Below are 22,792 nucleotides of genomic sequence, written 5' to 3' on the forward strand. Positions count from 1 at the left end.
CCTAGCTATTATCAATTATATATTTTATCCAAAAAATAAAAAAACAAATAGTTACAATAGTGATAAGAATTTGTTTTATTGTGTTTTCCATAGATAGTAATAAGGTTTTTTGGTGAAAAAATTCATTACAAAGACAATCTATAATTGAATCAGTAACAAAAAAATTTTTGCTTTAAATGAGTCAAGTATTCTGCATTTGAAATTCAATTTCATAAACATTCAAGATTAGTGAATTTTGATAGGAAAAAAGACTAACAGAAAGGAAAAAGACACCTTTTTAACAGATAGCGACTTAGAGGTTTTTTTTTTAATTTCTTTGGGAAAACACACAGTATAGTTATTTTTTTAAGTCTTTTGCTTCAAGTCAAGTGAACTTTAGACTAAATTTGAAATATTTTGAATAATTTGAAATATTTTCAAATTTGCCAAGAAATTGAAGTGTTAAAAATAGTCTTCTCCTTATTCATTTAATTTCATGTTTAAGGAAATATTTGACAGATAAGTTAACAAAATGCAAAAGAAGTTTACCTGCATTTTTATATAATAAATTCTAGCTCTATAAAAAATTTCCTGGTTTTACACAAAGGCCAATTTTTGACCTTCATTGATCCATTTCTATGTAGTTAAAAAAATACAGTATCAAATCTTTCTCCCTCCCCCCCCCAAAAAAACTAGAAGAAAATTTTTAAATTGTGAGTGTGTGAATGTAGCTATGCATATTCTCAAGCGTACAAAGCACACGAACATCACTTTACTTGGAAAATTATTTTCATCATACTGTAAACATCTTTTCCTCTGCATCTGGACTTTTCAAAATAGTCTTTGGTATTACTAGCTATTGTGCTTTGAAATGGAAACTTAAGGGATTTCTGTAGTGGTGCTACATAGACATTTTAAGATATAAATAAGAAAAATGCACTTGGAATAAGTTACAGTTAGCTGCTTTTGCATAATTTTCAAAAACTACAGTGTATGCCTAGTCACAGTTTTATGAGAAAGAATATCTCCTTTTTCAACTCCTTAATTTTAAGGAACACTTAACCATTTTGGCTAAAAATCCATTTTTGGAGTGGATCTGATGGATTGCATGACACTAAGCTTGGATGCTCTCCACTTGCTGAAAGGCACATTTTAAAGAATGAATTATATAGAAGTTGGTCCTAGAATAAAAGGAAATACAACAGACATTAAGTATCAAAACTCAAAATTAACGGAGAAATATAAAAACACTTTACGGTCTCATGGAAGCCAAAGAGAGACTTATGTAACAAATATACACCATTCTTAACTTTTAATCTTTCTAATATCTACTATGTCTGATAAAATCTGGTTGGTTTTTAGTGTAGGCAACATCATTTATGCCACCACTATTCAATTCACAGAAGGTGTTATATAAATGAAGAGAGGTATGCAGAAAAAGGTCTCAATCAAGTTCTCAAATAACAAATATTTCATTGATATAAGTGATAAAACTAAAAAATCCTGTCATAAAAGTCAGTTTTATAGTGTTCTAGAATTACACAAAACAATATTCAGGTAGGAACTGTTAGTTTCCAGCTAAGCTTTAGAACATATGTTTAAAAACAGAAGAAAAGCCTTTCACATATTCTCTCAATTCTAGATTCATGAAAAAGTACTAAAATAGGGAAGGAAAGAATTAATCACTTTAGGTAAGAAAAAATAATTATTTTTCTCTTCTCTGCCAGGAAAACAAAAGTATGACTGTCACAAGAAGCATCATAAGAAATTCTAAAACATATACAAACAAATATTACTAATAATCCACAGACATGTTGAACTGCATAAATCATGCTGTAAGATATTTTATAACTATTTTGCTCCTAAGAGTATTTAATTCATAGATATCTTCTTTCTTACCACATGGGTAGACATACGTAATGACAAAGTTAACAAAGACAGAAATTCTGACAGATAATATCAATATAGTATGTTTCATGTATTTTCCCAGATAAGCAATTAGAGCTAATCAAAATAATTACATAAAGGGGTGAATTAATTGTACTGAGGTACCTTCTGGATCTCCCATATCTGTTCTCCAGTGACAAATGTCTTGTGACCTTTGTAAGCACATTCCTTCAGCTGAACGACACCTTGAGCAGCATGAAGACATAATTCCTTCTGGATGTTATGCCGAATTTCATGTTGAACAGAGTATTCAAAGTACTGTGAAAGGAGGAATGCTGTTACTGACGAGAGCACTCTATATCCTCAGCTGCAAAATTGTCGGCCAAAAAAAAAAAAAATCAGCAACTCACTGAATAATGGAGTCAGGTGTACTTCACCAAAATAATACAATGAAGTAAGTATCAGAATCGTAACCTGAGTTTTTGGGACAGAAGATATTATAGCCTTTCTCCAGCCTATCACCAACAGATAGTTACTTAATTAAGAAGTCATTGTCTTCCTTCCCATGTCAGAAATTGGAAGCTATCAGGTAGGATGGAGGCTAGAATAGGTTTGCCACAGAAAAGAGCCTGGAAACGTTTAGCAAGCCCATTAACTACCTCTTTCTCTCCACAAGTGTTTCTTCTCTCTTATTCATCTCAATTAATGGCATTTTCATTTAAACTAGAAACATTTGAACAGGGTACTCTTGGGAATTCCCTGGTTGTCCAGTGGTTAGGACTGGCTGCTTTCACTGCCATGGCCCAGGTTCAGTCCCTGGTTGGGTAATTAAGATCCTGCAAGCCGCACGAAGGTGGGGGGCGGGGGGCACACGATGACACTTTTCCTGCCTCAGTTTCCTTGCCTGTAAAATGGGTAATTTAATAACTCCTACCTCATAGGGTTATGAAGATAAATGGTTTAATACATGTAAAACATTTAGACCAATAACTGGTGCATGGTAAGCATTCAATGCATTTTTAGCTATTGTTACTATTATTGATGTTTCTCTCTCCCCACATGTCCAATTAAGTAGCCCCTTAGTCTTATTGAATTTTCCTCTCAGATGTTACCATCCCACCAACCCTTACTTCCACATCCTCACTTCTTTTGTTCAGGCACTCAAAATCTCTACTGCAATACCTCCAGGTACCTCCAATTTCTGCTCCTATAATTTAGTCCACTCTGCTGCCAGTTATTCTTTTGTAACATTGATTTGATCCCTTACATTCCCTGCTTAGTGATTCACAATCACTACTGTTGCTAAGATAAAGTCCACACTTCTTTTTTTTTTTAATTAAGGGTACTTTAATTAATTAATTTATTTATTTTTGGCTGTGTTGGGTCTTCGTTTCTGTGCGAGGGCTTTCTCTAGTTGTGGCAAGCGGGCACCACTCTTCACTGCGGTATGCGGGCCTCTCACTGTCGCGGCCTCTCTTTTAGCAGAGCACAGGCTCCAGGCGCGCAGGCTCAGTAGTTGTGGCTCACGGGCCTAGTTGCTCCACAGCATGTGGGATCCTCCCAGCCCAGGGCTCGAACCCGTGTCCCCTGCGTTAGCAGGCAGATTCTCAACCACTGCGTTACCAGGGAAGCCCCCACACTTCTTAATTGGTACGTGAAATCTTCCACTTTCAGTCTAACATCAACCATTGTCCCAATTATACACTACGCTCCTCTCACACAATTCTACCAATGCAGAACATATGTATCCATAACTCCACTTTGCTTTACTCCCTAGAATATCTTTCTGGATCCTTTTCTGCCTAGCTAACTCCTTTTGATCCTTCAAAAGCCAATTCAAATATTACCTTCCTTCTTTAGTTTTCCCTGAATTTGTCTTACGCACAAAATTACACTCTTCTCAGGCTTCCCGTAGCGCATCAGAGATAACCTTCATAGCACTCTATTGGAATTGTGTGTGCAGCTAGCTGATTTCACCATAGACCAAAGTCAGGCAGTGTATCTAGTAATAACATCCATTATACATCAAATATTTCATACTGTTGACATTCCAAAGAAAAAATGAGTGAACATAATTGATTTTCAATAGTGAAATTATTAGTCTTAGCACTAATATTTATTGAGCCCTTATTATGTGCTAGGCAGGGACTGTTCTAAACCCTTTATGTGTATTAGAGTAGGCACTCCACAAACATTAGCTGAATTAATCTTGAGTTCCCCTGGTCTTAGCCTCATGCTTAATTTATCTCATTCCACAAATATAATATCATTTTTATAACTGATAGCTCTTCAGATGGAGACATTGAAAAAAAAATGGGTTTAGATCACGAAAACAGCACCCTGGCTGTACTTCTTTAAGAAAGATAAACCTCAGGATTTCAAAGATGATAAGAAAGGCTGACCAGAACTTTACATTACTCATATTATTTTTTAAAAACCACTAAAACGGAAGTTATGAGAATGGAGAATAGTTGAAGATACTTAGACAACCAAAGAGTATGTTATTATCTAGCTGAGAACACTGGAGAGAATTTTACCTTAGAACAGGACAACTACAGTGGAAGAGAAAGGGGAAGAGGCAAAGCATTGTGTTACAAAGCCATAATGAATTGAACTGCACTGCACCAGTATATTAGTCAATTTAGTCACATTATCAAAATATTTATTTTCATTTGGAATAGTGCAATACTGTTACAATGGAGTTTTATGCTATAAAAAAAAATCATTATCTGGTCAAAACAGTAGAAGGGAACATGAGGAAATGATGGAGTTAGATGATATCTCAAAAACATCTAGCACTCAAGGAACTACAATTCCCAAACTAGTTTAAATGAAACGCTTGATTGAAAATAACATTTAAAGGAAATAAATCAAAATAAAATCTATGGCTATGTCAGGGTGATAGAAGCCAGAGTTATCTTCTTAAAATATAAACTAGAAAATATAATTCTTTAGCTCAAAATCCTCAGGTGGCTTCTGTCACACTTGGAATTAAATTCAAGTTCCTTAACGAGGCCAGCAAAGCCTTATATGACCTGGCCCCTAATTCATGTCTCTGACCTCATTTTCCACCCCTCTCTTCCTGGACCACTCTGCTCCAGCCACACTGGCTTTATGCTTGCTCTTTTTACCTGCCGCTGGGCCTCTGGCCTTGCGTCCTCTGCCAAGATGCTCTCCTCCTGGAACATGTTTCCTCTCCCAACTCCTCAGGCCTCCACTCTAAGGTCACCTTCTCAAAAACGTCTTCCTGAACCTCCAAAATTAACAACCCCCCCGCACACACATTATCCCCCTACTCTGCTTTATTTTTCTTTATACCTAAAATTACATATTTATTTTTTCCTTTCCTTCTAGAATACAAGCTCCACAAGATAGAGACTTTGTCTTTTTCACTACTATATGAGTGTGAGTTACATTATAGGCGCCAAACAAATATTTGTTGAAAGAATATGTGAATTATTTCAGCATCCCCAAATTTCTAAAAGATGGCTATATGCTATTTATAATTTAAAAATTAATTTAGAGACAGAACTATAAGAACATCTTTATGGCAATGATAGGAGAAAAACAGACAGAACAATGTATAAAATATATCTTCAACTTTTACGATAAAATAGATGTAATGCTAGAAGAAGCCTGAAATAAATTTATAAGTATTTACATTTAGTGATAAGATTTTTACAAATGAGGAAATATTTCTCATTGCTCAAAACCTTAATTTTTACTAGGATAGTCCAGTGTTATTTCTAAAAGAATGTAACTATTTATATAATTATTTTTTCTTCTAATATATAGTGTGTAAGGAAAATTTTAAGATATGAATATATATACACATCGACATATATGTACATATATGTATATGTTTCTGTATATATCTGTGTGTGTGTGTGTGTGTGTATCTCCATCAAACTTTTAATATCATGGACCACAGAAATACAGTATGAACATGATGTTATTTGCTGTCAAATCCAGTTAAATATAGCCTTTACGTATAATTTAGCAAAATCACCATGCTAATAGTCATGCAACATCAAAGATTCACATAGAAGATCCTGTTTTTCATTTCAAATGGTATTATTCTATTATTTTCTCATTTACCTTTCTACTAAATGGGTAAGCAACCTCAAACTGCTTTCAGAGGCAGAGTGAAAATCAAAATAAAGTACTCTACAACTTCTATATGAATTGCCAAACTTAATCTAAAAACATTTCACATACCAGTTTACCGGAACATAAAATTGATTTAGGGATTCTGAAAAACGTGCAACAACTTACTTCTGTTTGTAGGTACTAAAGAGAAGGGAGGATTTTTAGTGCAGTGCTCACCTGGTTTCCCCCAAGTCCATGACACGTATACAAAATTAATGGTTTGCCTCCTTGATTATTTTCTCCAACATCCAGACATAGAGGCTGACCAAAACTCTTAATCTAAAGGGAAATTTTCAAGTTATAAATTTTTTTAAAAATCTATGTGGTTTATATTTTTTTGCAATTAATTTCAGGAAGTGGTGTTAATAATAATGTAAAATCTCAAAAGTAATAAAACAGAAAATATTTCAGCAATTTTTCTGAATCACATAAATATTGGTGGAAGGGAATATACCAAGTAAAAAGGAACAGGAAAATACTCACATATCCAGCTATAACAGGATTAAGGTCTGGCACATACGCTTCTGGATAGATATTGTTCAGATACCATGTAAAATTTTTACACTGAAGGCGGTGCTTTATTTCAAATCTTTTTGAAAGATCACCAAATGACTTCTGGAGAAAGATGAGAAGTGAAGGCGGATGTTTAATTAAAACAGAACTGATAAAGTACTTCGAATGCTACTATTTGTATTTACATTTAGGTCTTAAAAAAAAAAATTCTGGGCCAAAATATAAGATGCGATTTAACTACAGTCACCATTCATTCAGGCAACAAGTATGCCTGGCTGCTCACTTCTGGCTTCAATGAGAATCAAGGACCACTGCAGTGCCGACCTAGTGCTATTTTATTCTTCCTTTGTGCCACAAACCTCTGTTATGGGACAAAGATCCCTAGCGAAATGCTGAAGGCAAAAAATGGTAGTGGGGGCATCCAAAACTGATCCTAGTTTTATATGCAAAGGTGCTCTGTAAAGTGTGGTGTGAGAAAGCAGGTATAGAGAAACAGTGCCAACTGTGCATCATGTAACATCTCTCTTCTCCAGTCAAGACCACAAAAAGCAACGCAGTTGGCAATATTTTTTTCTAGTTTTAAGGGTGTTGCTTACTCCTAACAATATCTTCTAATAATATCCTAACAATAACAACGTTTTAGTAGAAAAAGTCAAGTTTTTAATCAATTGTATTTTATTTTCCTTTACCTTATTTAAAAGGACTAAGGAAACTTAAAAAAAAGGCACTAAAATTGAAAAGGTATTTGGTACAGGCAAAATTTTAAAGAAAATATACAGTGGGTGCCTAAATATATGAAAAAGTAAATACTCAAGCTTATCAGTTCAACTAAGGAAAATATTTTCTCTGCCACCTTCAATGTTTTGAACCCAGGTGTTTTAGCAAAAAGTATGAAACTCTGAAGGACTTCTGGGTAGCTTATGCATTTTACCATATGGATCTACTTGCCCTATGTTAAAAACAAGGGTTTGCTGGCTCACTTGCCCCTCTGTTGGTGACAAGAGAGCATAAACTGTATTTAGTATCCACTCGCCTGGTTAGCCAAGTACTTTTGTGCAGTACACAATCTGTCCGATTTGTTTTGGTGGCCCTGGGTAAAAAGTTAGCAATCTGACCCAGTAGTGCTCTGACTTTGCATGCTACTGACATGTTACAGGGAGATACCAGAGACCAAAGAAAAAGCGAAATGAGGTAACCAGATCTTTCTTTATGACATTCGAAATGTTGATGCCCTTTAATCCCAATATATACCAGCTTGCAAATCGGCACTGTTTCTTACAAAGAGTTGGGTGCCATTTGCCGAAGCATGTCCTTAAACTCTCTAGTTTATTTACCACATCCAATGTTGAAACTGTTGGGACTCAGTTCTAATGCATTAGGCATGATGATTCTGCAGAGCTTTGATCTAGGACAGGTCAATAACAACCACAGTACCACGCATTTGTTAGCACTTATTTCCTTATTTCACAGCTGCTCTGGGAGACAGGCAAGTATTTTATCTCAAGACAGGGAGGGAGAGAGAAGAAACGTGGTGGAGCACATGCTCCATGTCAGGCCAATCTGTCAACCACCCTATGAAGCACCATAACCATTTCACAGTCTCAAGGGGCTTTGCCAAAGTCACCCCTCCAGGGAGCAGTGGAACCAGAACTGGAAATAAGAAAGCTTGATACTTCTGGTTCATTCTCCTGCCCCATTCTGACACTGTCTAGCTCTCCAGTTCAAAATGCCACTTAGCACCTTGATTTAGGTGCTAATCACATCACCTAAAACTAGTTAAAAGCAGTTCCACTTAATCTTATTTTCTTTGAGTAAAATACTGAACCAAAGCAGTTACAAAAACTAAATATCTTCCATATTAAAAGGGTAACATTAGGTAGAATGCCTCAACTTTTTAAATGCAGTTTACTTGACTTTAAAAAAAAAAAAAGAAGAAAGAAAAGAAAACTGACATCAATGAGTTATATATTTTTGAGTTCAAAAGCCCAGCTTTAAAAATAACTTTTTAAAGAAATGTTTTAGGCTTGAGTTGACTCAAACAGGTAAAAGGACATGTAAACTTCTTGTGGATTTTTATCGTAATTTAATTATTTAGTCCTAACTTACTTGTTTAACAATTTTTGCTGCATCTGTGTTTCTCCTATAAAATATTTCCTTATATTCATCCATCCAGACTTCTGCAAGGCGGACTTGGTTGCGAGCAATCACCTGAGTGCCTTTTGGAAAGGTATGAGGGCTTTTGCTGCGAAAAACATGTCCAACAACAGAGCAAGGCATAATCTCCAACTGCCCACCACATTGCCACACCTGATAATTAATGATATTTGTTTAAATTTACAGTATTTTAGGAAAATCAAAGTGTTGCTTTTAAGTTCACCTTTAAGATACTAATAAAAACAAAATAAAAGATTTATTGCAGCTTTACAAATAGTCTCTGTTCACTGCCAGTTCAACTTAAGTTCTCAAAGATAAAGAACTATTATTAAATGGTACAGACCCAAGAGACAACCCCCCCCCACATTTTCAGAAATTACTTTAACAAAATAGTGATTTCAGAGCTCTCATAAAAATAAAGTCCACAATTTCTTCTTTTTTTTTTTTGCAAAAATTATTCAAGCTATCTAGTATCCACAGAAGACCAATGGCTCTTCTGCATTTGACTTCCACAGCAGACTTGGAGTAAGTGAGCCCAGACTCTATTTATCTCTTGCATACTCAATTTTGTGATCAAGAAACAAATTCCAGACGGTCATTATTACCAAAGCACAATCTATTAAACTTGATCATTATAAAAACTTCATACTATTTAGAGATAGAGGGTCAAAAAAACTTATTTGCATTAACTCTAAAATGGCAAATCACTAAATCAATACCTACTCACTTAAATATCTTGACAGTTTGTTCTGCCATAAATGAAAAATCTAAAAGTCATGTTTAATAATATGTGCTAATATTAGGGCAGTGGTTGTATTCTCTCTCTCTTTCTTTTTTTTTTAAACAAGTGAGAAAGCTTGGTGATATGTTTAGTTCAACAGACTGCTTGAGATCCAACATGTGCTGGGGGTTAGGAATACTTAAATTAATAAAACAAGACCCCTGCCCTTAAGCAGCTCAAACTTGGCCAAGATCATCACTGCCATTATGTGATGAAGCCAGAGCCAAAACTTAAATCTTCCAACTCCTAGTTCAGTTCTTTTTCCACTACATTCCAGCCTAAGTGATAAGAAATGAATGACAAAATCATTGTAGAAAATGAACTCATGAAATCAAATACGTACATGTGGAGACCATCTAACACCTTTCTTTTATTTCTCATATTAACGTTTAATATGTATAGGGGAAAAAAGCTTGTTTAATCCGAAGAGTTAAGTTCAATGTCCTTTAAAATTATACATAAATGTTTTTCCATTCTGACTCGCTTGATAATCAACCAATTTCCTGAAGCACTAGATTTAATTATATTTATCTTGGCTGGAATTCAGTAGCTACAAGTGCATTAATTGGTGTTACTGCCTGGACACAGGTGTTTAACTGATTCTTCTTGTTACACTGGCAGCAATAAATAAATATATTAAGTTACACTTTAAGAGGAAATATATTTATTCTAAAATTTCTAACAATTAAATTTTAGAAAGCACAAAAAGTAAAGACTACATTCATCCATGATAATCTGAATCAGCCAACTAGAAATATATATTTCATTGTTTAGTATGAGCGCTATATTTATAAACTTACTCTGAAAGACATTTCTATATTTTCACCTCCCCAAATTTCCATTTCTTCATCATAAGTTCCAATATATTCAAAATAGTCTTTTGATATGGAAAAAAGGCCTCCTGCAAAAGTGGGTGTTCTGAAAAATAATCCATTGTTAAACTTTGTTATAAAAACCAAATAAGAATAAAAACATATTTTAAGAGCAACTGAATCAAATGTACAAATAAAGAGAGATGACAATTTCAAGGCTTTATATAGATTAATAAAAACTAAAAATGCTATCTTCAAAGTCAAGTTTTGGGGGATGGGGAGGAAGAACTTTAAGTATCCTTCCCTAGCAGAACAAAATTATTGTGTCTTCTAACCAAACTTAAAAGATTCTCAAGGGAATTCCCTGGTGGTCAGTAGTTGGGACTCCGTGCTTCCACTGCTGGGGGCCTGGGTTCGATCCCTGGTAAGGAAACCAAGATTCTGGCCTCACGGCTCGGCCAAAAACAAAAAAAGATTCTTAAGTAATGATTATAAGGAAGACATAAGAGCTCACTTAATTCTACTTCCTACTCAGTAACATCATGTATAAACAAGTACATAAATATATAAATGACTTTCCTATTCCTTCTATACAGAATATGTGTATTCTTTATTTTGTTAATGTGAATTACCTTTGCAGAAATTACTGTAAAAAGCAAAGAATGCATACATATTCAAATACTTGAACTGTATATAAGACTTTGAGAGCAATCATCTTACTTAATTGGATAAGTTTCATCCTTCCTTCTTTGCTTCTCATGATCGGGAAGTGACTCCCAGCCAAATGAAAGACTCCAGTCAAAATTCCCACGGTTGTGGTTACTTCCATAAGGAGAAGGCTTGTTGAATTCGAACGTGTTCAGATCTATGGATGCAATATCTGGGCTCACGACAGCAGTGTAGTTCTCAGCTATTCTGGCCAACAAAGGCTCTAACCAGCCATAGAAACACTCACCTAGAAGGAATACAATTTTAATTAATTCAATGAAAACACTCAGGGTTTTTTTCCTTTTGTGTTTTGGAAGAGGGTTTACAGAGAAATGAGAATAACCAAGTCATTAGTGTTCTGAACATTTATATAGGGGGGATTTCTTAAAGGTTTCTTGTGAGATAAGGGTAGGATGAAAAATATAAGACAAGATTAAGCATAGTTAGTAAATGACTGATTTTTTTAACCTTACAATGGAAGCAAAATGATACTGATATATTTAAGTTTCAGACTGTGTATTTCTGTTTAAAATGGGCTATGAATCAAGGATAATGTTTTGCTGATCCATACCACCTAGCTCCAGAAGTGTTCTGATTTACTTAAACTTGTCTCCCTGAGTAAGGTATAGTAACTGAAATCTTTATTTCTCTGACAGGTTCTTAGGAGAAAATAAGTAAAGGAATCAGAATATTCTGATTTTAGTAGTTGGAGACAAAGTACCATTCAAACCCGCCCAGCGCTAATGAAAGAGAGTGGAGGAGTGGCCTGAAAGGTCTGGGTTCTGGCCCCAGGCCAGGCTGTCTCACATCACACATGGAGTTCAGGAGATGTGGCATGTACAGTGCTACTCAGGGCTTCCCATCATTCAGTGGAGTTTGGCAGTCATGGTCCAGGAGGACCATCAGACACATTTGCCTGGAGGGGAAGAATGCCCAGTCTGACAGTATTGTAATTTTGGACCAGGAGAGGGAATGCTGGAGAAGCAGCCATTTCCTTTTGAAAACACCTCTCCTGGATTACCTTTAGACCTTTCTTAAATGCTGGGTATTAAGAGAATACTGAGGGCTTCCCTGGTGGCGCAGTGGTTGAGAGTCTGCCTGCGGATGCAGGGGACACGGGTTCGAGCCCTGGTCTGGGAGGATCCCACCTGCCGCGGAGCGGCTGGGCCCGTGAACCACGGCTACTGAGCCTGTGCGTCTGGAGCCTGTGCTCCGCAACAAGAGAGGCCGAGACAGTAAGAGGCCCATGTACCGCGATGAAGAGTGCCCCGCCCCCCGCCAGCCGCTCGCCGCAACTAGAGAAAACCCTCGCACAGAAACGAAGACCCAACACAGCCAAAAATAAATAAATAAATTTATATTAAAAAAAAAAAAGTCACAGGACAAGGCAGTTCCCATTCTACCATTTAAAAAATAGAAAAAAAAAAGAGAAGACTGAATGTGAAAGCTCTAAAGAGACTCAAGCAAATCCAAAAGCCCTTCTGTAACAATTAGCATATGCTCAAAACCATTTGCTTGGTCAAACATAACCTAAAGGCTGGCCAATCCAAAGCTAAACACTCACACAAAGAGTAAAACTCACTAAACTTAGAGCTCGAGGGAATAAGTGACATTTTAATAATACCTAACGTGTACATTAAACATTGACTCTAAAAATACTGTCTAAGTACTTTATTTAAAATCACTGACACTGAAAAAAAATTAAAATACAAAGAAAAAAACCCCAACAGCAACAAAAACAAACAAAAGCTAACAACATTCATGGGAAAGATACCAGAAGCTGTAAAGGGGCACCCCTAACTTGGCACAAAAAGGAGTGTGTGAATCTTTGGGGGAAAGAAAAAGAACTGAAATATAAAAAGTAAAAGTGTTAGGACTAGGACAAAGTTTAATGATAGGGTTGACTACACTTAAACAAACAAAACTTTCACTCACTTTAAAGTGTAGTAATCAAGAATAATAAGGAAAACCACATTTTTTTGACAAAATGAGCATAGAAAACATCCTAGGCATGGATAACTCGCTGGGGAAGCTGTTCACTGGAGGCCATAAAGTTAAGGAGCCTCAAACAAAAGGACGTAAGATCTTTGAATAAGTGAAAGGAATTTCCTACCCAGAGCTGTAATCTGCTTGGGCTGTCACTGCTATAACCACTAGCTGAAAATGATGTTAAAGAAAATGCAATTAGGCATTTAAAGAAAAGGCTTCCTTACCTTTTAAGTTAGAGGGAGGGGGAGGGAAAATGTTACAACTATGTCTATACATGTATACTTACAGTGAGCATCTAAAAATGTGAGTGTTTCAGCTGTTGCTACTGTTGCTCCTAGCAACCTTGCAGTGATCAGACCTTTTCTCTCCTTTTGTCTGACAATTTTTACGATAGAAAATTGTTTTATATATTCCTCTAGTTTACCATGCAAGTACTCTGTAAGAAAAAATCAAGATTAACTCCTTTCTAAGTATATTTTCATATATATGAAAGCTAATAAAGAAACCACAGGGCAATGAGTCCTCCACATCCATAATCTTAACGGTTGTACACATCCATCCTTAAGACAAAAATTATATCTTCAACTCTTATTGGAAAACAAAAATTATATATACAGATCTTAACTTTTGAACGATTATAATGCGTGACATTACCACACATAGTTATCCTGCCCATGTCATATCAGTAAACACAATGTGTTTGGAGGGGGAGACTTCCAAAGGAATAGGCCCCAGGAGTTAAGAAGACTCATTTAGAGGCCAGAGAAAAGGGACAAAGGAGTGAAAGAAACTGAATTTGGCCAAAAAGATATTTGATTCTTATTTAAATTGGCATTTAAATCTGCAAATGTATAGAAAAATTTCAAGTATCAAAAAAATTATCTGATATTTAGGCAGTGGTCAAAATAATTTAAGACCAAAATCTTGAGAGAAAGATGAGTAGGAAAATCCAGGGCTACAGCAGTTTGGGAATATTTCTACAAAGAGTCAGCAAAAAATTTTTGAAAGCTCTAGAGTCTTCTGACACAGAATTTTTTCCAGTAAAAATACGAAGGAAGAAAAGAGTATGTAAATCAGGAATGAGGTTAGAAACAGGCAAAATTTTAGTCATGGGTGTGTATAATTTAAGATACTCAATATTCCAATTTGGATGACATACATACTAGGCAAGAGTTAAAATAGCAGGTAAAAGAAAAACACATCAATCAAGTGTTGTCCATATTTTTAAACAACATCTTAAGCCTGCTTGTTCACCATTGAATTCTTGACTCTTTGTTGAGTATATAATGCAATTCTTCAAGCGGCCTTCTTGGACCCAGAGCACAGACTCAAAAAGATTTGGGGATATTGAGAACACCAGCAAACATCCTGGGTAGATGTTTGCTTCTGCCAGATTTCAGAAGCAATTGCAGGTGACTTTGACTTTATCTGTAATTACATATTTTTAACAATTCTCCAGTGGTGCAGATAAGAGAGTTGCTTATTTAAAGCTTAAACATTCATGGAGGAGGTAAGAGTCCAGGAATAATTTTTGTGGAAAAATAAGCCTATCTAAACATTATCATCTCAGGGTAACAGATTAACTTTTTTAACACCTTCTAAGTACCTCAGAATTAATACTCCAAAAGACAAGTAGGATTGTAATTTGTCTTAAAAATATAATCATAGCTATTTCTGCTTTAATCATAGACTTATAGAGCAACTTAAAAATAGAAACATTTTAAAGGTCTTAATGGGAGTTGATTTTTAAAACGGAGTCACTACAGATTCCTTCAATAAACCCTCCCACTGTTCATATGTTAAGAAATTTTTATTCACCCACAACTTCTGAACTTCCTATAAATTCTTACCTGCCCTTTAAATTTAGCCCCCATCCACACCCTAATTTTATGAAGTTAAAAACACAAAGCCGTGAAATCAGATTTCCTGGGTTTGATTTACAGCACCGTTACTTTTAGCTATGTGACCCTGGGCAAATTATTTTACCTTACTGTACCTCGGTTTCTTTACCTATAAAGTGAGATAATAGAAAAAATGGGGCTAATAGGACTAACCCTCACAGGGAATTATCAGGAGGATACAATGAGAGATTATTGTACAAATAAAACATTTAAGACAAGAACTAACTAGCACATAGTCTATGCTCTGAAAATCTTAATTATATTTTGTTTGCTATCATTGGGATTTAGCTATCAGTTAACTGATTACCTACATATTTATGCTGCTTTTCCTTAAGCAAATTGAAGTCAGGGACTATGGTTTCTACTTCACAAGCTCTTCTATGGTAACGAGGGACACATTTTCCACAGTGGGGGACTCATTAGATAGTTCTTTGACTGATTCAATAAGACAAGTTACACTACTATTCAAAGATAGCCCTCGCCAAGAAAACTTTTCCAAATCTATTGTTGATTGCTATAAAGAATTATAAAAAATACTCAGGCCCTTTGACCAAGCAGTCCTACCTCTCCTAACTTATCTAAGGATATAATTCAAAAAAAGGGAAAATAACATAAGCACAAGGATATTTATTGTAGTATTACATATAGTAAGGCTAAGGGGTAAATAAAAGTGAATGGTTAAGTAAAATGTATCTAGTCCACTTTTGTCATTAAAACTAAAGTTTTGAAGGTAACAGAAACAGGCTAATAATGTTACATGAAAATGTCAGATTTCTAAACTAGATTTCTGACATGGATATAATTAGATAAACATTATATGTTTATGTAGACAGTGATTAGGAAAGAAAAGATTAAAATGGTTGAAACATTAGGTTAAAAATGTTATGCTTTATTCACTTACAACCATGTCTAAAGTCTGGATACATCTTATAATTAATTGATGACATGTCACCTAATAGGTAGTGGGTTTTTTTTTCCCATGGTCTGTAAAGTAATGATTTACCTTACAGTAGATGGTGCTTTGGATTTGACGGGAGTGTTATTCTCAGTTTACAGATATAAGGAAACTGCTCATTAGTGCTGGAGCTAGAATTTGACTTTAAGGAATCTAGTTCCAAACTTGGGCTCATTCAGGAATAAATTTTGCAATCGTTGAAATAATCTGTATTTGTTTGGTACTTAAAATACTTGTAATGTTTGAAAACTCAGCAAATTATAGTATTTGTCTGATTATCCTTGTGAGTCCAATTTAAAATGTGTAACTTAGCAACTGATTATTGACATAAAATTAAGTGAAAATTCATTAAAGATTTTGGCTAGCTTTGTAAATGGTATTGGAATATTTAAAAGCGCCAAAATAAAACAGGATGTGGTAACTCTTCAGTAATTTTTAACTACTCTTTGATATTATTAATGTATTATTTATATTAATACTTCTAATCTTTAAAACAACCCTAGGAGTTATGTACTAATGTATTCCCTCATTTCTAAGCTATAAAATTATATACTTCTTATAAGCAATGGCATGTTCGTTTAATTGGCTGTAAGAGTCTTTTATTCTACTGGTATGTAAACTAATGATGTATTATACGATAAATTTGATGAAATATGGCATTTCCCCCATTTTACAGATAACGAAACTGAGGTATGGGGGGGTTAAGTGACTTTCCCAAGTTACATAGCTGGTTAGGACCAGAACTGGGATTCAAATCAAGGCAGCCTAACTCAAGGCTCAAGTGTATGCTCTTAACCACTATGTCTTACAATAAAAGTCTCATATTGAGGACTACAAAGTTATAAATAATGGTGTTTCACACATTTCTGAACTCCAAAATATTTGAATATGGACTTCCTTGGATTCTCCCTTCATCCATCATACACAGCATCCAAGACACTATATTCAAGATCTGAGGTGGCATACAGAGAGCACAATATACCCAAATAGACTTTGGACAACGCCACATGGATTTACTTAGGAAACAATCTAATTTGCATGTGCTTTCTTACCATCTACACTAGCATCATCCACCAAAATGATCTCCTTCAGCAATATGGCAGGTGAAGAATAGAGCACACTGTGGACAGTTCTAAGCAGCGTGGACCATGCTTCATTATGAAAAACTATTATGACACTGGTGGTAGGCAGGGGAGGACAGCGCTTAAATTTTTGTTCAATACATCTAGAAAAAGTCAAAGTAGAAGAAAAATTATGAATTTTATTACTTTATTTCACAGCTATACCATTACTAAATTATCATTATTTAAACCTTTAAAACAATAGAAATGATAGTGGACACTTTATTTATATGTAAGATGATCTTAATGCTATATAAAGGCAAATAGATCAAAACAAAATTTCTTACAAATAGACCACTCACCCAGAGATCATGTCCACTGATATTGATCACATGTCACGAATTAAAACATGCTATTGTAAGCTTTCTCCATAATATAATTTTAAATACAAATAACATTTTAAATAAGAAAAATAACCTAGAAGTGAGACAACCTGTAAAAATAGCAAATACTTGTAACTGCTCAAATACAAACCAAGTTTTTTTCTTTCCTTGTAGAAATCATGCATTTTTCTTAACATTTGCAATTTTTAATTATTAAATGAATGTTCCTCTTTGTAGAGATTATCTTAAATTAGATACTTTCCTAGGAATGTAATATTTTCTAAGTTTAACCAATTTCCTTAACCTGTAACTGAACCAAAAGGGGAAAAAATTGCTTACTATAAAGCCTATTTCCTTCAGCAAAAACTTAAGTACCTACCATATGCCATGCTGTGTTAAAGATTTTGCTCCAGTAAGGAGAGAGACCCTAAATAGTTTTTGACTGATTAGCGGTATTACTCATTCACTAAAAACTTTAGTTATAAATTTATCTTGAATTCATTTTGATAGCAATGTCATCCTCAATGAAAATAATCTTCATATGAAGCCATTGGGGTATGTGTGGGTCTGTACAATCTCCAGGCTTTGAGAATGGAGATGACCACAGTCCCTCATCTGCTGAGTTGAGGTGAGGATCAAATGAAATAACATACAGGAGAGGGCTTCAAAACACTGTAAAATCAAACAGAGTGAAGCTGGGACATAAAACATGTGTGATCTATGGTAAAGATAAATAAGTAAAATAACTGGATCTTTGATAACCATAAATGGTTGTACAATTTTAGACAACAGACTATGAAATCCTCCTACACAGTCAAAAGCCACTATAAGTAGTGTGTGAACAATCAAACAGTGCTGTTCAAACCCAAAGATAAGGAAGTAAATCGTTCACTCATGGAGATAGGAGCCCAGCACACTTTGGTTGCCCTGCCAGGGCCAATGGGGAAACCAGAGCCCCCAGAATGGTGGCCTGGGAAAGCCACCCTAAAAGAGAGGTTCTACAAACTCTCATTAATTACTACTTTTACAGCCATACCTCAGTATGAATGTGTTTCAAATCTTTTCCTGAGAGGAGGTCTTTAGGTCGAAATATTTGTAGCGATAAGAAAGGAATTAAATTAGGGATAAAATATTGAGAGGGCGTCAACACCACTGAGTAGGAAAAGAGGAGGAAGGTGAAACTGATTTTGCTTTCTAGGACCATCATGATTTTAAGGTGTAACATACATGCATAGCCAGAAGAAAACAATCACATTCATCCTCACTGGTAGATGAAAGCAAATGATTTATTCTAAAGTGAATTTTGGATAAACTATCAATTAAAAATAAAGTCCAAACACAAACTACCTATTTATCTATCTTCGAATTAAAATTACACAGAAACAAATGACTAAATATAAGCTTGTATTTTTAATACATAAAGTCTTATAAGCCAACATAAAAGTATAAGTAAAAATTATGAAAAGCTCCATACTATAGTATTTCTTTTTTAGGAAAAAAATTTATAATTTTGTCTTATAAGCATTTTGGGGAGGGAGTTTGGGGATTTAAAAAATTTTTTTTCCTATATTTATTTGCCACGTGACTAATTAATATAGTATTAATATAGAATTATGAAAAGGTTTTGAAGATTTAAAGTATGACACTTTACAAAAATTCACACTAGGGCTTCCCTGGCGGCGCAGTGGTTGAGAGTCCGCCTACCGATGTAGGGGACACGGGTTCGTGCCCCGGTCCGGGAGGATCCCACATGCTGCGGAGCGGCTGGGCCTGTGAGCCATGGCCGCTGAGCCTGTGCGTCCGGAGCCTGTGCTCCACAACGGGAGAGGCCACAACAGTGAGAGGCCCGCGTACCGCAAAAAAAAAAAAAAAAATTCACACTAATAAAGTGTTACCTCTTTAATCTCACAAGGCTTTCCCTCAGTTTAAGCAAGGATTTATTTGCTTAACTGATAAGTACTAATATCAAGTAAAAGTGTCATGTTATATCATCAATGCAAGTGATAATAAAATTTCACAGTATGATTTCATAAGCCCCATTTATTTTGAAACAATTAGCATGCTCAACTTATGTTTAAAAGTTGTTTCACATGTCATTTAAAGTAGTGAAATTCAAATAACTAGCCAAAGTGATTACAGATTCCCAGTCAAACCATTTGAAAAATTTGGCATACAGAAATGTGATTAAATTATCAGTCACAAGACCATCTGGCTTCGGGAGAAACTGGATCTATATTTCTAATGAGCATGTAAAAGATTAGCAGTTCTTCAGAAAATGTGTTCCTTGATGATATAAGTTAAATTTAAAGTATGAAAGTATTAAATCTTCACAGTTCTAGGTACACATTCCTGTCCAAAAAAAAAAGGTTCTTTTTGTGCATAGCTATTTTGCACTTACATATTGATTAACATTATTGAATATTACTGCAGTTTCTCAAAGCTATATTGGAGAAAAGGCTTATCCTGAGCTCCCTTTGTCATGTCAGAGAATAAAAATCATGCTTCTTGATTTGTGATGGGAATTGCTTTTCAACCAAGACCTCTCCCAAAATCAGTAAAGGGCCATATTGCATTTTAACCTATTAGCATAAAAAAGGAACTATACTATGCCCTGTCAGAACAACTAGAATATTCTACATTCATTTGTTTCTTCACACATTCATTTAAAATGATGAGCAATTTAACCTTGAATCACACAGATTAGAATAGAGCAACAGAAATCTAATCTACATAGCTTCAATATTGAGGAACTCATAGTTGGAGCAGGTATTCATGATCATAAACCTAGAAAAATATGAAGGAAGCAATAGACCTAAGTCTACTAAAGTACTTTTCTTCAGGTTCACTTATAAATTTAATTCTCATAACTAGAAAGCAAAATACGTAAGCACTGTTTGCTTACAGTTTGTCTATCTTGCACTTTTAACAAATCTACAGATTGTTTAAAAGTGCTGAAATTCATTTTAGCTATTTCAGTTCTAATAGAGCATTTGAATACTACCTCAAAGATAACAAGATGGTTAACTAAGAACAAAGAGACAGCACAGTAGAATCGGGGGCTGGGGGGGATTTTAATCAAAATACTGTATATTTGAGATAAACATGTAAACAAAGTGACAATGAAAAGCAATGTTGGCCTCTCAGAAGAGAAAGGGAGAAAACTCTATAAATACAAGAGCTTATTCAACAAAACTCCAGAGAAAGAATCACAGTTGAACTAGTAATTAAAACAATACTGTCGGGCTTCCCTGGTGGCGCAGTGGTTGAGAGTCCGCCTGCCGATGCAGGGGACGCGGGTTCGTGCCCCGATCCGGGAGGATCCCTACATGCCGCAGAGCGGCTGGGCCAGTGAGCCTTGGTCGCTGAGCCTGCGCGTCCGGAGCCTGTGCTCCGCAATGGGAGAGGCCACAACAGTGAGAGGCCCATGTACCGCAAAAACAAACAAACAAAAAAACAATACTGTCTCTTAAAAGAAAGGTTACAAAACACAGGACATTCTGAAATGTAGTTATAGCACTAAAAGTAGCCACAAAGTCCATGACTTAGCTCATAAACTATCATAGCTCCAAAATCTTGGCACAGTTTTTAATATTTCTATTCTATAGCAATACACAGAAGAACAGAAACAACTCCTCCACCTCCCACATTTCCCATAAAATCCACCTCATATTTCCCCCTTAATGGATGAGAAAACTAAAGCATTTAAGAATAAAGGATCTAGAATTCAGTTTTCTAATTTCTAAGATGATAATTTTTCACATCTGCAATGCCTCACTAAACATAGATATAGAAAGCTAGCCTCAATAACAATAAGCAAAAAATAATTAAGACAGGTTAAATAAATGGTATTTGTCGATTCTTTGCCTCAAAGTGACTAAAGAACAAGCAACTTCCTTAACTAATACCCCTCCCCTGAAAACCCTCCTGATAAACACTAAACAGTGAATATTCTTCAACATACTCAGGAGGTCGAGTGTCTGGTCCAAGATCTCGGTGTAAAGAAATCCTGTCACTTGCAAAAGCATTAAAACAGTGTTTTGCTTCTCCACGTTCTTTTTCCTTCTGCTCTTCAATACTTAAATTGGTTGTCTTGAATGCTTTGCCAGAAGCACCAGGTGCATTAGAATCCTGAGGCGGGCGGTCAAGAATGGGTTTCAGTTCTGCTGCTGTATAATATCCTTGCAAACAGGGTCTCTCACCAGCATCAATGTTTTGCCTGACAGGTGCTCCTATTTGCATTTTTGGCATTGCATCTTTAATATTGTTTACAGCTTCTAGCATTAAATCAAACATCTTGTTTTTGTTTTTCATGTTTCTTTCCATCCTTGATTCCTCTTTGGAATATTGAACACTTACTTCTCTTTGCATTAAAATCAAAAATATTATAAAGAAAAAAACTACTGCACCAAGTTTCCAGAACTTTTTATGGTAATGTCTTTTAAGATGTAGTTTTACTAGTCGTTTTAGGTGAGCCATTCTGACATTAAAAGCTTGTCACTTGACAAATAACAGTTACAGTTTCCTCTGTTACATATATTTTTTATCATAGATTTGCTGGCTAGAAGGTTTCCTTAAATTGCAATACCTATAAACAGAAATGACAGGTTAGTAGCTATTCATTCCTATAGGCATGGTTCACTTCATTCACTCAGCCAACAACTGAACATAAGCTATAAACAATGTACTCTTATGGTTAATAACAATACAAAGATATCTTGCCCTCAAGAAAATTACACTTTTGGAAGAACACAGTTGCTATCATTAACTATAATCTATCGGGGTTATAAAATATTAGAGACTTCTCTCCAGTAAAAAATACATTGTTAACTCTGCCTAATATCTGCCATATAATATGCCTAAATGAGTTTTATAAATATATTTTGAGTTTTTAAAAAAAAATCGTAGCTCTGGGGCTTCCCTGGTGGTGCAGTGGGTGGGAATCTGCCTGCCAATGCAGGGGACACGGGTCCGATCCCTGGCCCGGGAAGATTCCCACATGCCGCGGAGCAACTAAGCCCGTGTGCCACGACTACTGAGCCTGCGCTCTAGAGCCCGTGCTCTGCAACAAGAGAAGCCACGACAATGAGAAGCCCTCGTACAGAACAAAGACCCAACACAGCCAAAAAAAAAATTAAAACAAATAAATAAATAAATTTATTTTTAAAAAACATCTTAGCTCAATAACCAAGGGGCTAAAGAACTTCATTAAGCTGATTGTAAAGAAAGGGGTAATCCATAAGAAAGCAAAGGTACACTGACAGGTACTGTCAGGCATACATCTAAAACTGTGGCTTTTAAGAAGTTCACCATCAACCTATGAACTTCAACTAAATCAATTAAGATGATAAAGCAGCTTCATCACCAAGTAAACTGGCATTCTCCCAAATCTGCTCACTTGATAGCACTTGTTGAATTTAACAGATCCAATAAAGACTGGAAAATTAAGATAATGTGTTGTTGTTATATAACAGCTATTTTCAATAACTCACACAAACACACACAAAAAAATAAGAAGAAATA

General features: G+C 35.3%; 1 protein-coding gene across 1 annotated transcript; it reads right to left on the bottom strand.

Annotated features, from left to right (window-relative positions):
- Nucleotides 1-562: 562 nt before the first annotated feature.
- GALNT3 (polypeptide N-acetylgalactosaminyltransferase 3) lies at nucleotides 563-21,748 on the bottom strand. The gene is made up of 10 exons (XM_065880331.1): nucleotides 21,234-21,748; nucleotides 16,881-17,053; nucleotides 13,259-13,408; nucleotides 10,996-11,230; nucleotides 10,264-10,381; nucleotides 8,635-8,835; nucleotides 6,499-6,630; nucleotides 6,193-6,294; nucleotides 2,032-2,184; nucleotides 563-1,160 (listed from the first exon to the last, which is right to left on the bottom strand). Exons 1-10 carry the CDS (start codon nucleotides 21,746-21,748, stop codon nucleotides 1,038-1,040), a joined length of 1,902 nt encoding a protein of 633 aa, XP_065736403.1. The 3' UTR covers nucleotides 563-1,037.
- Between the last annotated feature and the right edge of the window lie 1,044 nt (nucleotides 21,749-22,792).

This window comes from Phocoena phocoena, chromosome 7 (assembly GCF_963924675.1).
Source record: "Phocoena phocoena chromosome 7, mPhoPho1.1, whole genome shotgun sequence".
NCBI classification, from domain to species: Eukaryota; Metazoa; Chordata; class Mammalia; order Artiodactyla; family Phocoenidae; genus Phocoena; species Phocoena phocoena.

Bases quoted from the DNA above. Each gene is read 5' to 3' on its own strand.
- GALNT3 (XM_065880331.1), bottom strand. From the start codon at position 21,748: ATGGCTCACCTAAAACGACTAGTAAAACTACATCTTAAAAGACATTAC. The intron at 13,409-16,880 runs GTAAGAAAGCAC...TTTTTCTTACAG, and splicing joins GGATGATGCTAGTGTAGATG to AGTACTTGCATGGTAAACTA. The intron at 11,231-13,258 runs GTAAGTATACAT...TATTCCTTCTAG, and splicing joins CACATTTTTAGATGCTCACT to GTGAGTGTTTCTATGGCTGG.